Below are 17,546 nucleotides of genomic sequence, written 5' to 3' on the forward strand. Positions count from 1 at the left end.
AGACACAGACACAAAGACATGAGACGGCCATCTTTGAAGTCCATTTACAAAGCACGGATTTCTCCTCTTCTCAATCCCTCTGGGCCATCTCAACCTGCAATAATCCCCCTCTTCTCCTCCTCTGTCTCTCAGGACGGCCTGATATCAAACCTCAGGATCTGCCTGCCTGCCTCCCTGTCTGCCTTTCCATCTGTCTGTGGCTAAACTGACAGATCAATTATTTTTTTCCCAAACTTGGTAATGTCACTATACAATAATCCAAAAAAGCAAGGGTAAACACTTAAAACTGAACTAAATAGAATGTGGTATATTTAAATATAATTTAATTATTTAAAGAGATGCCGAGAAGAGCATTAGAATGGAAAACTAAGAGTAAGTCTATGAATTACTTGTGTGAGGATGTTTCTCACAGTGTGTTAACTTTGATGTTGATTTCATGCTTAAATTTGTATTATTAAGTTTTGGCTCAGCAATCATGATTGACTAAAGGGATGCTGCTGTCTTTAACATTTCCTTTACCCAAATGAATAATGAATAGGAACCTAGACATTTAAATCCACAGTTCTGATTGGCTGACTATTGAAACAGCTGTAAAATACCCATTGCCATTTAAATAATCAAGCAAAAATCTGGAAGTCATGACACATTAGAACCTGATTGTGCTGTTACTGTTAAGCAATGCTATTAGTGAAAGCTTATTGATTAAAGGGAAAGGGGAAAGTGTTTCTCTGACATTAAATATACTAAATGATTACTCAAAAAATAATCAACAGATTAATCGTTAATGAAAATAATGCTTAGTTGCAGTCCTGGGACTGTGGTACTTCCTGGTTCAACTTTTCCTGTACAATGAGAGATTATTACCAACATTTAGGGTGCGCTCAATTTTACCTATGAATAAAATGATTTCAAGTAACTCTTGTTGCAACCTGTCTGACGGCACATGTTTCTTCTTCGCTTTGAACTTTGTTGTAGAGATGAATCACCGTGTTCCTAGATCTCCCAGAATGTCTGGTCAGATTTGTAATCTTGTTTACTTATGGCCTGATTGGATAGTTCCTGATTTAAATCTAAATTTGGCCAAATTTAGACTATTTTATGAAGGAACAGTTCTTGTGGTGCTGCTTGTTTCTAAGACAACATTTGAAAAACAATTTCTGTCAAATGGATATAGTGGTTTTGCACAAAAAATATTGAATATCTTTAAGTAATCATAATCATCCCCCTATCATAAGACATGAAATTATGATGAAATCTTAGTTGTAATAAAACCGTTTTTTCGCTCAAATATAGACTTTTTAATTTACCCTGCAAAGTTATGAAGTAAAATCTAGTTGCTTTCCAGCTCATAAAACAGCGATTTAGACAGACAGACAGTCCACTAGACAGATAAAGAAAGCTCTCTGTCTGTGCTGTGGGTCCTTTCAACCTGGCTAAGCCGGTGCGAGACACAGGGAAGTCTTCCCTCACACAGAGTTGAATCATAAACTGATCTTGTTCGATTTTTTCTCCCTCCCTACCTCCCTCTCTCTCCTCCCCCTTGAAAAGGCCCCGTTCGCTCTGCCTTTCTTCCTCGCACTGTCAAAGGGAGGGAAGGATGGTGGCACTTCACAGAGGGATAGGCCCTCTCTTCATCCCACCAGCTAAGGAGACCCCCTGCAACATCTCTATATCCGTCTAGCCGGCCGCTGACTCTCGAGAGCCTGCTGGATTCAGCGGCAAGTGTTAGAACCACTGAGGAGCTTTCAAGACAAAATCCACCTTCTGAGCCCTGCTGAGTGTGTGCGCGCGCGCGTTTCAAGTCCTTCTCCCTAGGCCACCTCAGTTATCTGTGTCACATCACAAGGTGCCCTATTAGAGCGCGGCAGAAGGGTCCTGTGTTTGCTCGTTTAACGACGTGAAAGAGAGATGGAAGGAGCTTCGAGGAGACGGATGGACGGGTGGGGAAGCCACCTCCCACCCCACGAGCTGCTCTTTGGCGCGGCCTAGTTGAGATTTCAACATTGATCTGTCTTGTCTCCTCTCTCTCTGGCTTGCACACAGGGGGGAGGCAGGTGAGGCTCAGCATGTGTGTGTTTAACAACGGATCGAACAGGGAGAGAAGGAGGCGAGCAGGAAGAGGGACAGATGAAAGCAGAGGCAGAGCCAAGAGAGTTTGAAAGAGCCTCTATGAGATGACGACTACTCTTTACCTCCATCTGTGCACATCTTTCTTTCTCTGCACGTTTTACACACGAACACAACTGAGGCCACAATGGGAGGCCATTGTGGAGCACAGTGCAGTTTAAATCATCAAACTGCATGCATTCCAACAATTAGGTGAAAAATTATGAAAAAGTAATTCATGATTTCAAAAGTATACTGCAAATATTATATTAAGGCAGCTACAACTCTTTCTATTGCATTAGTTTGCTGTTATACTAGTGGAAATCAGAAATGCATCCTTGCATATAATTCTGAAAGAATTAGTCAATACTTTTGATTAACGATTAATCATTCTAGACATTTATCAAGCAAACATGACAAACATTTGTTATTTTCAGCTTCTCAAAGATGAGGATTTGCAGCTTTTTTCTGTTTTATATAGATTATATGGCCAAAAGTTTGAGGAGACATAAACATGCTTTAACAGAAAATGTTCTTCTTGACCTTGCTTTGTGCCTTGTCCCAAACTGTTGCCACAAATTCGGAAGTAGAGCTGCAATGATTAGTTGATTAATCAATAATAAAAAACGATAATTAGTTGCAGCCCTATTGCATACATTATACATCTAAATAACTCAGCTACTTCTCCTGTCAGTGGTCTAGGAGCTGAATCATAGCATAAACATCCCTAATCTTGTCAGCGACTTGCTTGATAAATTCTAAGTTGTGGAAATATTGTGAACCATAGGATGTAATTTTATGTCCAGTGAGTTTGCTCAGATCTCACATAAACTAAAGGAAGGACACATCTAACTAAAATGTATAAATCAGATACAGAAAATTGTTACTGTTATTTATTTATCCAGACACCCCTTCTTGGGGAAAGAAGCTCACCCCTGTTGTGTCACAGAGCAGCCATGCTCCCCAGTGACCAGCCCTCTCATCGAGTTCTATAATTGCATTTCTGGGCGGGCGCGCATGCGCGCGCGCACACACACACACACACACACACACAGAGTGGTGACCAGAAGGTCAATTGCCCAGCTGAATGTGTTTTCCTTCCCTCTTGCTAAGAGGGTCGTGTAGGGCCGAGCCAAGCTGAGCCGGGCTGACCCCAGGCCAACCTACACGGCAACCAGACCACTGGCACCATTACAGCTCGCTGGTCACATTCAACACTGGTCTCACAGAACTAACACTGCTCATACTGGACAGGAACAGAGGGAAAGATGGATGAGCAGAGAAACAAAGAAGGAGACAGACAGACAGAGAAAAAGGAAAGAGATCTGGGCTGACCCCTTCTACATACAGCTAACTCTGCTGTGAGTGGACACGACCACGGAGCCGTGACGGGTCAGCCAGTCACCTAACAAGCAGATGGCACTGGACATCTACATCATCACACAGCACACAAACACCAGCACTGACAACAATGCTGAATAAACTGATTTGAAATAAAACCAGCATAGTGTAGTACGAGATGAGGTGTATGTGTGTGTTCCTACCTCTGAAGCCTCCCTCCAGCAAAGCCGTAGCTCTGATCCTCTTCTGCCCCGCCCACTCATACTCCTCAAAGCCCCGCCCATTCTCTCCATCCATGTCTGCAGAATCATCATCGCCTAACGCACCCTCACGCTGACACACACACACACACACACAAACACACAGGGACACATGTTAATCAAAGCAAAAACTTCACAAACAGAGTATCAAAGGCCTTTTAAACTGAAGCATTTCTGTCTTGCAGATTTCAACAACTTTAAACAATAGTAAATAGTGGTGTGGTGGAAGATAGGCCAGATCGCCATAGCACGCTTAATCTGTACCATACCATGATCCGCTGTGATAAGTACCCGTATTGTTGGCTAATGTCAATAGGACAGAAGCGGGAAGGGAAAAGACGCTGCTTATCTGAATCACATGTTCAAAGTTTAAGGTCTGAACAAACTGCACTAAACACCCAACAGACTTTGCCCAACTACTTCACATGAGGCTCCAACTGTTTTATTCTTCTGCTGTGGTGTTTTTTCCAAAACCCAACAGCAAAACCATCAAACTTGTGTCGCTGTGTTATACCTTTTTGTTCCTATACTGATTATGTTTCTAACAGATGGTAGGCTCAGTTTTCTCAACAGCGTTGTTTTGCTGTGCTTGTTGCTATAATGAAGTCTATTCCATCTGGGAACAGTTTCAAATTGATTAGTTTTGACAGAAAAGCAAAGTGCTGGAAACTCCTCTAGTTATTAGCATTGAGAGGTAATCAGTCATTTGGCCAAAGATTACTGTATTAATATTTTCATCTTTTACCGTGAGGCTGCAGCAGGAAGTGATATGTTTGCCAAAAATGTCTAACTCTAGTTTAGATAAACGGGTAAGAGGAGATCAGAAAACTGAGAATCTTCTATCCATTTGATCACTAATTAGAACAAGAAGAAAGGAGCTTTGGCATCGGTCGCAAGCAGGACTTCAACATCTCAGTACAGCGCAGGACTCTAACGCTGCGAATATGTCATGAAAACACAGCTCACATGGCATGGTACAGCAGTGGAACGCCTAAAGCGTGCTAGTGGAAAAGCAGTATTAGTGTCTCTATAGCTAGTGTAACGTACAGCAGTCAGTGAGGTGAGATACAGGAGGAGTGGTGATTAGTGGTGATGATTTGTCATCTTTGGTCTACTCTAGGAAAGAATGTAACTGTTTAGCATCTACAGGAAAGAATGACTGGTGACCAACTCTGACAGGGAAGGCTGTCATTGGTTTGACAACTACAAAACACAGAGAGGAGGTGACTGGAAGTATGACTTTCTGTTTGGACTACAACTACAACAAGCAAAGCCAAATTGGCCCTCATCTACGGATACTAAAGGTGCAACTGTTATGCTCAAACAGGAGCTGCATGCCAATGAATAAGATGCAACCATGTCATATGGGACAAACCACAGATATGCCTTCTACATAAAAATTATGTTTATGTCAGCTTTGCAGTGCCAAACATTTGATAATGGACATGTGAATACTTTCAGACAGTTATTCCCATATGATGTGAATGCAGTACCGCCACGTAAAGGAAGTTAAGAGGCGGTATCTAGAGAAACTATATTTGCTATTGGTTGGTATCTGCACTAATGTACAGAAGTGACTTGACAGCATCAACAGGAAGTAAAGAGGTGACTGGTCAGCATCTACAGGAAGAGAAGGGTTGACAGGCTATCCGACTGGAGGTAGGCGGGGTTCGGGGCCAGGATTGTACTACCTGAATCAGGCATTGTTCCACATGTCTACTCATCTCCTCCTCGCTCCCAGCCAATGGGGCGCTGCACAGCGGACATACCTGGCCCCCTTCCTCAGGCTTCCTCCTCTTCATCTTGCCTATACGGGCTGGAAATGGAGGAGTAGTCAAAAGAGAAAGACAGAGACAAATTTTTAATGTCAGTTTAGTTGAAATGTTTAGAATAAAAAGTTTTCAGGAATGTTTCTTTGGACGATAATATCACTGGTTTAAAGGCACAGGAGATAATTTAAAAAAGACCCGAGGGGAATTTATGTCAGATGAATCTTCCTTGAGTGGATCATATGCAATGTAATATAGCTCCCCAAAAGGCCTGCCCTCTGTTCTCAATTCTTTACAAGCCTAGGAGCGTATGAGAGAAGGCTGAGCTGGCTAAACTTGGCCCCTTCTGAAATGTGTAAAGAAAGAAATGACAAGAGCCGGACGTGACAATCTCAATCTCCTTCCTACACTCTACACCCATGCCATTTCTCCCCGCCCCTGCCCTCCTGTCACAGCTTCCCCCAACCACACACACACACACACACATTTAATTAGAAATTTAACAGAGCAGAACAGCCGTCATTGCGCCCCGAGTCTCTGTCGTTTTTTCTTAACTGCAAATGGCGCGTGGGGACATTAATTTTTAGCTGGCTGGGAAAGCAGAGGAGCCCAAGAGGGACCGTGGCGAGGGATGGAGGGAGAGGAGGAGGAGGAGGAGGACATAAGGATATACGCCATAACTGCAGGGGGAAATGATGGAGGGAGGGGGGCTGGGAGGGTTAAAGAGAGAAACGGCCTCCTCCTCGCGAATTCTCCCCTGACGCTAATCGAGGGGAGCGTTGTTAAATAGAGAAGGAAAAGGGCTCCTAATTAGGTCCGGCAGGGATCTCTGCCCCCCTCAGCCGTTATACCCCACATGAGAATGATTCCTGGTTCCTCACGAGGGCAGAAAGAAAGTAATCGAGGGCGAAGTTTAAACTAAGTCTCAATTGGCTCTTGTCATGGGCTCTGACTGAAAAAGGCTGAATTATCTGTGTGTCACCTCGAGACTGGAAACAGCAAGTTTCTTGAAATAGAGACAACAACCAATGTGGTAAGAGTTAACCATTACAGGTACAAATATATTGATTATATTAGCCTTTCTTGGTTTACATTACTTCAGTATCCCTTGACAAAAAAGGATGAGTATTTTCTGTAAAAGTTGACAGGGGTGACTGAAAAAAAAAAAAAGTTGGCAATTTTGAAATCATGCAGGTAAAATTAGTAGCATGGCAAAAGAAACAGCACTGTCAACTGACATTCGTCAATATCATAGAGCTTAAACTGTGGCAGGGCTTCTGTTCTCTGTTTAACCTGAAGACCATGTCAGAAATTCAGTATTGTGGACCCAGGCTCATGAAAGTCATTTCCTGTCTTGCAACCCATTTTAGGCCCAGACCTGAAGATAAAAGCCAGACAACAGTTGAGGTCTTTTGTTCAGTGGAAAATCGAGGAACATTGCCTTTGTCACCAAGACATGGTTAACCTTAACCTTGGTTAAGGTCCTAACAGGAATATAAGGTCTTTTAAGCAATTTCTTTTGATCAAATTAGCATTATACGATAGGACAATGGGCCTTTTTCACAGCAGAGATTCTGACTTGTCATAGTAGGAAAAGCACAGGTGTTACTAATAACAATGTGTTACTAATAACAATAACAATGATTATGGTAATACATAAAATGTACAAACTGGGCTAAGATAAGCTTAGCCCATGGGATAAGATGCTTTCAGACACTGCAAGCTCACAGTGCAAAATATTTATTATCAGCACAAATGAGTGGTTGACGTTTCGGGAACACTGCGCTTCTTCAGACTGATTAACTCAAAAACCTTCTGCAGCCACAGGTGTCCGTCACATGACATCATCAATGAGGAATGATAGATCACCTGACACCCCAGCAACTATACAGCAGTAAAATATGTTCCATTAAATCAAAACGCACACCTTTCAGAAACTACTAATTAATCAGGTCATAAATTACCATCATATAGTCAAATTGCATGACAATTTCGTCTCCTGTGCCTTGACACCGGTGATATGCTTCATAATATGCTTGATAATGTTTCATTTCATGTCATTTATGGTGATGATAATTTCTTTTCATTTCATCATTCCTTTGTGTATTAATTTCATATTTACTTTATCTATAAAATTCTCTCACTCAAGTAAATCTGTATATTTTTCCAGATATTCTATGACAAAAAACAAGCCTGAGCACAGTAATAAACTCTTAATAACTACATATAAATTAAATAAATTCGTTGGAGCCATATAATGTACATTGATTAGTAATATTAAGTATCACTCAGGAGATGAAACGTTATGTTTACATACCATTCAATCTTGTCTGTCTGTTTGCCCGAACTCGTAAAAATGTCTGCAAGCAGAGGGGAAAAAAGAGGGAGGAAATATACATTAGATAATAAAGAAACATTATAATATATTTACAAGTACAAATATAACTTTTCAGAATGGGATTGCTTTGGATGCTGAAGGCTTGTCTGCTGAGACTAGGGCACTGTAAATAAACCTACTTCTCTATTGTTTTCCACCTCCTCCATGACTGTGAGGGTTCACTCACAGTTCATTCTACCGCCGTTAAAACTCATTGCTGCAAACTACCCGACTGTGTTTCCAGATACTGTACATCACTGCAAACTAAAGGTTGTGTCTATTATTTAATACGGATGGAAAAGGATTGAAAGTGGCGCCCGTATCGGCAGAAGCTGCTCATGTTCGACGCCATCTTGGCTTGTTTTGATCATGTGACGCGCTGGAGCCGGAAGTGGGAAAACGTCACATGTTGTTCCGGATCTCGACCGCTAGGGGGAAGCAACGGGTTTTATTACCCGGTCTCCTTTTAATGAATGGGTTTGGTGTTGTACAAACAGACTATAGGCTACTAGATGCACAGCTATTTCACTGCTACTTTAACTACTACTGTTTATATAAGCTAATACAAAAAATAAGATTGTACTCAATAAAGTAATGTCAAAAATGTTACCAAGCTTGACAATTTGGTGTTTGTGAACATTCTCTACTTTACTCTTAAAGTGTTTCTTGGTTTCTGGTGGTTTCTTCAGAAGTTCAAGAAGTACTCAGATCCTTTACCTAAGTAAAAGTACCAATACAACAATGTAAAATTACACCATTACAAGTAAAAGCCATGCTTTCAAAATTCTACTTAAGTAAAAGTACAGAGGTATTATCAGCAAAATTTACTTAAAATATCAAAATTAAAAGTACTCCTTATGCAGAAGAATTGTCATTTTAACTTAAATATTATTATATATTACAATATTAGATTGTTAACACTGATACAGTTCAATTTACATTGATATTTTGGACTTTTCTGTAATCTTTGCCCTTTTGTGTGCAAATATTGGATATTACTGAATGTTGAATTATCGAATGTCACAAGGGGCCCCAACTAGACAGCCCTTTTTTGTAAGGGGTCATAAGTCAAAAAGGTTGAGAACCACTGGTTTAATCTCTAATAATGTATTGTATCGCTTAAGCTTATCATATGTTTTTTTTATGAAAATCTGCAAAGTAGATTGCAATAAAAACTACAGTTTTACATCTGAAATATAATGGCTTAGGAGTATGAAGTAGTGTATAATGTGTGTAAAAGTACCTCAAATTTGTACTTAAGTACAGTACTTGAGTAAATAGAGTTAGTTACTTTCCACCACTGGCATCCGTGGTGTACAATTATACATTTATCTAAGTGAATGTGGAACATTTGGGGTCTTGGGTGGTTCAGCATGCCTGGGGTAAATTCTCTGTATCATTAACAATAATAGTCTTATCATTTAAAGTATAGCATTGAGAAATAAATTAATGCAGGTCAGATTTCTTTGTCCTCTGCACTTCTGTCTCTTGAGGAATGTGCTCCTCGGGTCTACTGGGATTCAAACCCAGAGGCCTGTATGTCTTTAGCTATATGCTGACATCCCCAGTTGCAGTAATGGATGCCCTCTCTTTGACATAGCAACAGTGAGTAGGCAGCGGTCAGCCTCTCACCGTCGGCCCATCGTCCATCAGTGAGAGCCGACAAGCAGTCAGACCTTCTTCTGTTCTAGGCCCCCCCCCGCTGCCACTTGAGTTATAGGCCCACTTGCTTCGCATTGCCACTACTACCGTATCATTATGATACACTCACTGAATGGCTGCGGGTAGGTCAGGTTTTTAGAGGAAGGGAAGAGGTAGAGAGGAAAAGAGCACTGAGAAGGACTGACAGGCAAAGAGAAGGTGGCAAAGTCTGCCATTATGCTTAATTTTCAGGGTGTTAAAAAGAGTCACCATTGACTTAATCATTTGTATAATATAAGGGGATTTCAGCAGTTTCACTTAATGAGAAAATCTACTTTATCGCTATAAGGTCTTTATGAGCTGTGTCATCCTGAACGTATGGATGTAACGTCTGTGTGGACTTAATAGTTCTTATTTTATGGTGTAAGGGGGGAAACCCACTTAACCCAGAGATACATCATGGCCAGAAGAATTACCGAACAAACTTTGATGAATTTAAGAGATAAAAGCAGTCTGGGTGGCTTTAAAGATATCTGAAATTTAAGAAGATTGGCCTGTTGGTCAACTTAACTGCTGAGAGGACATAAAAACCACAATCTAACATAATTCTATGCTATACTGTTATACATGTGTCATAATTAGGGAAATTCACAATTCCATTCAATTCATGAAGTCTCATGATTTGCTACAAAGTTAATACAGCCAAAAAACCAGTGCTGAGAATGTGCCTTGCATTTACATTTTCAATCTATTTTGACATTCAAGTTAATGAAAGTATAACATTAGAGGAGGGCATCACTGAAGTTTTGTCTGATCCAGTGGTTGATCGGCAGCAAAATAAAATAGAACAGAAGGAGAGCTTTATAATTTAACAAATTAACCAGATTTGTGATAATACCTGTATACATTCCCCAACTGCAATGGATGATTGCAGTTCTGTTGGCCATTATTAAACATATACCATATTGGTTATTATCCCTTATTAGTAATACACAGTATGTCATAATATGGAGCTGACTGGCAGTATAAACACACTATGCTGTGACCACACAGGATATATTTCACTATAACTGAAAAGAAAAACAAAATAAGTAAAATGATAGAAAAAGTGAGCTGGATCCTAATCTGGAGAACTGACCTAAGGGACAAACAGCAGAGAATGGTGTCAGTCTAAGACTGACTGTTATTCCACCCTTCTGTGTGTGTGTGTGTGTGTGTGTGTGTGTGTGTGTGTGTGTGTGTGTGTGTGTGTGTGTCCGCGAGTTTGACCTGGTATCTGTCGGAGTGGTGGATGTCTTCAGAGGACAGGGGCGAGACCACGGGAGACTCTCCCTCACGCTTGATGTGCACTGACAACAGCATTGACTAGAGAGAGAGAGAGAGAAATAAAATGTCTTCTCTATGCATATGATCTTGATATATTATCACCTGTGGTGCAATGATTACAGTAGAACCTGTCCTCGCTTGACAGTTGCTGCATGGGAATGATCAATAAACGTGGACAAGGCAAGAGTAATGCTGTTTCAAAAAATAAATTTTGATTTAAGGAAAACAGATACCATTTCACTGTTGGAGAGATAACCCTCCTGCAAGCCACCACCTACACCTTAGCTTGACTTGACAATAAGATCATTTGAATAATTTAACATGTCCATAAGGTCCATACAAACTCAATGCAACAGCTAGAAAAGGCAACATTTTTCTGAAGAAAACATACATGTGCTATCTGATGAAATTTTGAAGTCATAGTTGAAGTGGCAATCAAAATACAAATAATGAAAAAGATGGACATAGCAGTTAAAATGGAAGTGCTAAAAGAAGCTGAAGTTTTGGTTTAAGTGTAAGCACTGAATGAAGTTGAAGTGTCAATTTAAATGTAAGTGCTGAGTGAAGTGGAAATATCAGTTAAAATGTAAGTGCTGAAAGGAGTTGAAGATTCAGCTGAAGTTCAAGCACTGGAAGGAGTTAAAATGTCAGTCAAAATGCTGGTGCTGTGTAAATCCTGAAAGAAATTAGTGTCAGTTCAAGTATATAAACTGAAAAATTATGTCCGTTAAAGTGTCGGTTGAAGTGAAAGCATGGAAAGCAGTTGTAGTAAGTTGTTTATGAACAGTAGAAGTTATGGGAGTTAGAAGAGCAGCATAAGTTTGGGACCTTAAAGGGTTTGAAGTGTAAGTTGTGTAACCACTGAAAGGAAAGGCGGCAGATAAAGAGAATAAGATGAATTCAGTCAAAATGTTAGCTGATGTCTAAGTGGTGAAAGCAGTTGAAATGTCATTTGAAGAGTAAGAGACAAAAGCAGTTGAAATGTCATTTGAAGAGTAACATCTGAAAACAGCTGGGTTGTCATTTGAGGAGTAAGAGATGAAAGCATTTGAAGAGTAAAAGATGAAAATAGTTAAAATGTCAGTTGAAGAGTAAAACCTGAAGGAGCTGGATTGTCATTTGTAGAGTAAGAGATGAAAGCAGTTGAAGAGTAAAGGACAAAAACAGTTGAAATGTCAGTTGACATGCAAGTGCTAAATTTAAAGCAAAATTAACATTTATTGTAGACTGTAAATTTTGGGAAAAACAGCAACAAAATGACCTTGTGTGTCAAATGGATATATATCAAAAAGGAAAATAATAAAAATTTTAAAATCTAAAGTTTATGTATTACAACAAATCTCTTACACAGAAAAGAAACACACAGGAATGGTGAATCTTTACCCTTGGGGAATTTCAAGAGTGTTATTGCCACAGATTCTGAGAGCTACACATCACTGATGATGACTGTAACCTGCCTGACTTTGTCTATAAAGTCCCTTCTACTGATTAGAGTTAATGTTTATGGGATGTTAAGAGGAGTTAGGGAAGAACGAGTGATTGAAAAGAGAGGAAGAAAGGAGAAAAGGAGGAGGAAGGGTAAACATCTGAAAAGGAGGAGCGTAACTGTCTGACATTACGGGACACTGCCTGTCCATAAATCTGTCTCACAACACTTTGCACACACCCTCTCTCTTTCTCTCTCATAGAGACACACATATAAAACAATATCCTCTTCTAACCCACTCTGTGACAAAGACAATCCAGGGAATTCCTCAAGTGAACAAGAAGCAAGCAGATAATGATGTGAAAGAAAGAGAACAAGAGAAGACAAAAGGAGCAATATCACTTTTTTACAAGGCTTAGTCCTGACAGAGCTCTAGCTGTGTGTGTGCTTATATTTTCATGTGTGCCTGTGCTGCAGCTTTTTTTTTTATAAGGCAGCTATGAAATATTTGTATTTACAGTCGTCTCCTATTAATCAAGTGGAAAGGGGCAGAGCAGAGGCTTAAGTGCTCGACAGCAGTAATCTAATAATAATATGTGAGAAATGACCAACCTCCAGTGCTGCCACAGTAAATTGGACATTATGCATGATGCTTTTATGCCTCTGTGTGAGTGTGTGTGGTCTTTTTTTCTCTTTTACCCAGGTTTAAAAAGGTCAGGAATCATTTACCTGGGGGCGTTCTGGGAATATCCTTAAATTTTATCATTAGAATATGACATTTAACGGTATTCTACGAAGAGATTATAAATGAAGATCTTCCATTGAAATTTAGGTCTTTTAAACCAACCAATTAAATCAACATGCAAAACGATCAGCTGCAAAAAGGTTGCATTTAAAGCTACATTCAGGTGAGTGACTGGATTTACACTTCATTGTACAGAAAGCTTAACTCTATATTTGACTGTGAAGACTGTAAAAAAGTGTGTTTTGTGAATTTGCACAGTAAAAATTTGTTTTGCATGTGTAAATAAATAATAAACATAAAGAGAGGCAAAGAGAAAAGGACAATGTCTAAATCTTTTCATATGCATGTGAGATGATAGATGATGTAGTATCCAACATGGGTGTCTCATGGTTTAAGGGTTTGTGTATAGATGTTTCCTGTTTTATTTTGTATTTCTCCTCTCCTTTTGTGTCAGTAACTTCACTTTCTGTCATTGCGTGTTTCTCTCCAGTTTTGATTGTTTGCCTCGCCTTAATTAGTTCCATCTGTGTCTTGTTATCTCCCCTCACCTGAGTATTTTGTCTGTGTGGTTTCACTCCCTCAGTATCAGTTCGTCTTGGAGTATGTGCCTTGTCTTCTGGTCCCTTTCCCAGTGTGTTTCCAGTGCTTGTTTGGTTTTTGCCTTGTTTCTTGGAACATTTTGACTTGTGGATTTTGGTGGCCTTATTAGAATTTGGATATTGCCTACTCCCTGTCGGACTCATTTGCTGGTTTTGGACTGCTTTTCTGGTTTTGATCTCTGTCTCACCATCCATGTAAACCCTTGTCTTGCATTAAATCACTGAACTACATTTCTCTGCTGCCATGGTCTGCATTTTGGGTTCACCCCTTGAGTTCCCTGCTTGACACGTAACAGGGTGTGTGTATGTCAAAAAGTGTGTGTGTGGCCCTACAGATATCACATGTTTTCAGTCTAACCCAATCACCTTAGCTTGGCAAGGAGTACAGAAAGTGGGCTGGCCACCAAGGAGATGAGTTGGGGTTAATCTACGGCCTAATAGGGGTGGGTGGTGCAGAGCGGGGAGAAGACAATGACAACAGGCCCATGTGCTTCAGACTGGCCCTCTCCATTCTCCATGGCCTGTAGCTGAATACTAAACAACAGTGGTGAGATGCACAGTCACGGCCGGAGAGGAAGGCTGGCGCTCTATCCTGCTCTTTCTGCCTTTCTCAAGTTCAAGCCCACCCACAATGCTGTGAGTGCTGCTCTAAGCCTGGGTCAGCACCCAAAGGTGTGTGGGAATGAAAATGGATCCCCTGAATTATTTTAGAGCTCTTATGTTGCATTCATGTGCATGTCTGGTATACTTTTTTCTGCGGTAGGGCATCTGACTTTCACATGGTCTTTTGTTATAAATGAAAACAAACATGGAAATGAAGTGCCTGATTGCTTTAGGGGTACTTTCAGGAAACATTGACACAGGTCTTACCAATAATGAAGAGTAGCATAGAGCTATATATGCTTTTCAATGGCATGTTGGATAAAGTAGTTGAAACTTGGCTGTATCTAAAATCCTCATTTCCCTGACTTTACTTCTTGACTGGGGGAAGTATACCAGTGGTACTTCCCTGTATGAAAGGAGGCAGGTGTGGACTGACCATAAGGAATTTTCCTGGTGGGCTGGTCTTGTGAGGGCAGGTCTTTATTTATTTCTTTTCCCCAGCCCTGGCATTATACTATAGCCTAGATGCAAATATTCAATAGGTCATCTTAAGCTGCCGCGACATGGCTGCTGCAACCTGTAATAGCAGGTAGCAGTGACCATCACAACTGAAACTAAAAGTATCTAGCACTCTGGCAGTTATTATCTAGCACGCTTTAAAAGTATGCAGCACTCGTTACCGAAACAGTGGTGCAGAGAAGACGCGTCCAAAGAAAAAGGCCACAAAGTGTGCTAAGATAACGGATTTATTGAAGCAGTCTGCAGGTGATGATGACAGTGGTGAAGAGGCAGAAACATTAAAGAGGAGTGAGCAGGTGCTTTGTCATGCTTACATGCTATGTGCTGTGAACTAGCTAAATGAACTAACTAAAGAACAAGATGTTTTGTTAACCTTGGGGTTTCAATGCTCTGATGAGTCCCGCTGCAGGTTTGACCCTTTCCAAGGTTTAACTAGTCAGACTCAGAGCACAAACGTTTAGAGAAGTTTACGCTAAATTTCTCTAAAGTGTTTTAAAAAATGGTCATCAGCTTCGACTGTAAATGGGTAAAATAAACATGTAAATTTGATAATTTTTTTCTACACTACTCAATTCTTTTTTGCATTATAGCTTATAAGGCATATAATATGATAGCCAGCCCAGTGATAACAACGGTTTGTTAAATACAAACGAGGGGAGGAAAACCTTGGAAAATAATTTTCATCATTTTACATATTACCCTAACACACACAATACAAAAAAACAGATGGTGTTTGTTTTTGTTTTTTTAAATTAATGATTTGTTGATCGACAAACATTTTGTGTCAGTTTGAATTTGGCGTTTCAAACTGGGGCCGTCTGACTGCAAATTCCCAGATTGCTTTTTGTTGCCAGTCTGCCCCTGAAAGCAGCGTAAGGGATAATCCAGAGACAGGAGTGGTTAACTGTATTATAAAAGCTCTCCACATTTAAGGAACTTTTACCTGTTTTTGTATCAGTGGAAGTTACGGAACAAAACAAAAGCAGTTCATGTTAAAACCTAAAATGATTGTGCTTGAACATTATATTGGCTAGCTGTAAGTAAAGTTTTATATACACAAATTTGCATCAGAAGGCGCCCCAAACTTAGGAATAGTTTTGTTTTCTTGTCTTTTTCCTTTTATTTTATTGAGTCCATTATATTATCAAGTCCGCCCATAGCCCCTACAGTTTATTCAAAGTCCTTCAAAGATTTTTCTATTAACAGGATCTCTAGATAGTAGATTTAAGGATATAGAAAGGTCTTTTCTTTTAAAAACTGTCTTAGTCTAGCAGCCAGTGATGTGTTCAGTTCAGTTAGTGGATGCAGACACTATAAGGGAATGCCTACTTGATGGAATCATGACTATGTCTTCCTCCAATTTGACATTATGTCTTTTTTTCTTCTCTTTTCTCTTCCTTTTGTCTGTTTGTCTCTCTAATTGGAACAATCACAGTACAGTGCCTCTTGGTACTGCTGCCTGTTGGACCACTGTGTGTGTGTGTGTGTGTGTGTGAGAGCGCCATAAGACAGAGGCCCTACAGTACAGCTGATTTCTCATTAGTGCAGCAGAGAGGAACAGAGGCATCAGAGTATCAGCTCTGAGTTGGCCAGTAAAGAACTACACTACAGATAATTGAAAACGCATCATTATGTTTTTAAATCTAACTAGGTTTACTATGCACAAATCTAATTTCAGCATTCAATCATTTAAAATCTTCCTTTCTCTTTTTGCACTATGTCAATGTGAATAAAAATGTTTTGATGTATGACTATGGTAATGATCACTTCTGTTTAGCAGAGTTTGGCATTACAAAAAACATTAAACTTATATTCCAAATACAGGTGAAAATAATAAGACATGTCTCAGGACACACTTGATTTTCTGAATGAAAAGGCAATATACTAAATATAGACATCATATTACATGTTAAGAAACTGAGGTTCATCTCACCTTGGGGGTTCCTGGAGTGGCTGCTCCATCCTTGGGTGAGGGGTTCTTACTGCAGTAGAGAAAGAAGACAAAATTGAGTGAGTTTATGTGATGTAGCACAGCGTTGAATCTGGTCTTGTGTGTCTGTCTGCTTGCTTTTATGCCTCTAGCGTGTGTTGACATTTCTGACAGGTCATTCATTTTTAAGATATTGTGTATTTTTGGAAGGTGTATTCGGTAACACCAGAAACTGTTTTCTCCTTTCTGGGGGAATCATGGAATATCATGGTCTCTTTATAAATGGGTGACGATACACCAATATACTAGATTTTATGTAGTAACCTCTTTACACATGTATTCACTTTCATCCATTGGTTTTCTCTTTTAACTTTTGTCCATCTGTCCGTCCATCTCCTTCTACTCTATTTGATGGTAACTGAAAATGGTACTGCGAATCGTAGGATTACCAAGAACATTAGCTGGATATTCTTTTACTGAGGCAATTATTCTCCAGATTTGTCTCATCACACACACACATATCGTTTTGCAAAAGCAGGAAATAACTAATTTTGCTGTGATTTGATTTGTCAGTGCAGTCAGCCCGCGGCCACTTTGACTCAATGTGTGGAGGACAATCGGCTGACTTGTAAACAGTATAGGGAACGAGGGGGGGGGGGGTATCAAGATGTTAGACAGTAAGAAAAGAAAAGAACAGTTGTGTGTACATGGGTGCATGTGTTTGGGTGACATATTAGATTGGAGATGAACGATGGAAAGTCCAAATATATTAACTTTCCTCTATTCTGCCAATAAAACAGACACATTCAATTCACATGTTACTTTATTTCTGATCTCTTTTTCTGACACTTTTCCCGTCTGATTCTTTTCATTTACTCCCCCTCCGCATTCGCAATTGATCTCT

The 17,546-nt window shown here is 40.0% G+C and overlaps 1 protein-coding gene across 7 annotated transcripts in view; it reads right to left on the bottom strand.

The window, feature by feature from the left end:
• Positions 1-17,546, bottom strand: part of rnf220a (ring finger protein 220a) — a 180,892-nt gene that overhangs the window by 25,345 nt on the left and 138,001 nt on the right. For 4 of the 7 annotated variants that reach the window (XM_044218541.1, XM_044218544.1, XM_044218545.1 and 1 more), the window contains 5 exons: positions 16,646-16,694; positions 10,764-10,859; positions 7,794-7,836; positions 5,399-5,523; positions 3,651-3,780 (listed from right to left, as the gene is read on the bottom strand). In XM_044218541.1, coding sequence (XP_044074476.1) covers positions 3,651-3,780; positions 5,399-5,523; positions 7,794-7,836; positions 10,764-10,859; positions 16,646-16,694 — 443 coding nt within the window. Of the gene's footprint in view, positions 1-3,650; positions 3,781-5,398; positions 5,524-7,793; positions 7,837-7,993; positions 8,239-10,763; positions 10,860-16,645; positions 16,695-17,546 lie in introns of those variants that run through there. The other 3 variants (XM_044218542.1, XM_044218547.1, XM_044218548.1) reach the window with 2 other exon arrangements.

Source organism: Siniperca chuatsi, linkage group LG13 (assembly GCF_020085105.1).
Source record: "Siniperca chuatsi isolate FFG_IHB_CAS linkage group LG13, ASM2008510v1, whole genome shotgun sequence".
NCBI classification, from domain to species: Eukaryota; Metazoa; Chordata; class Actinopteri; order Centrarchiformes; family Sinipercidae; genus Siniperca; species Siniperca chuatsi.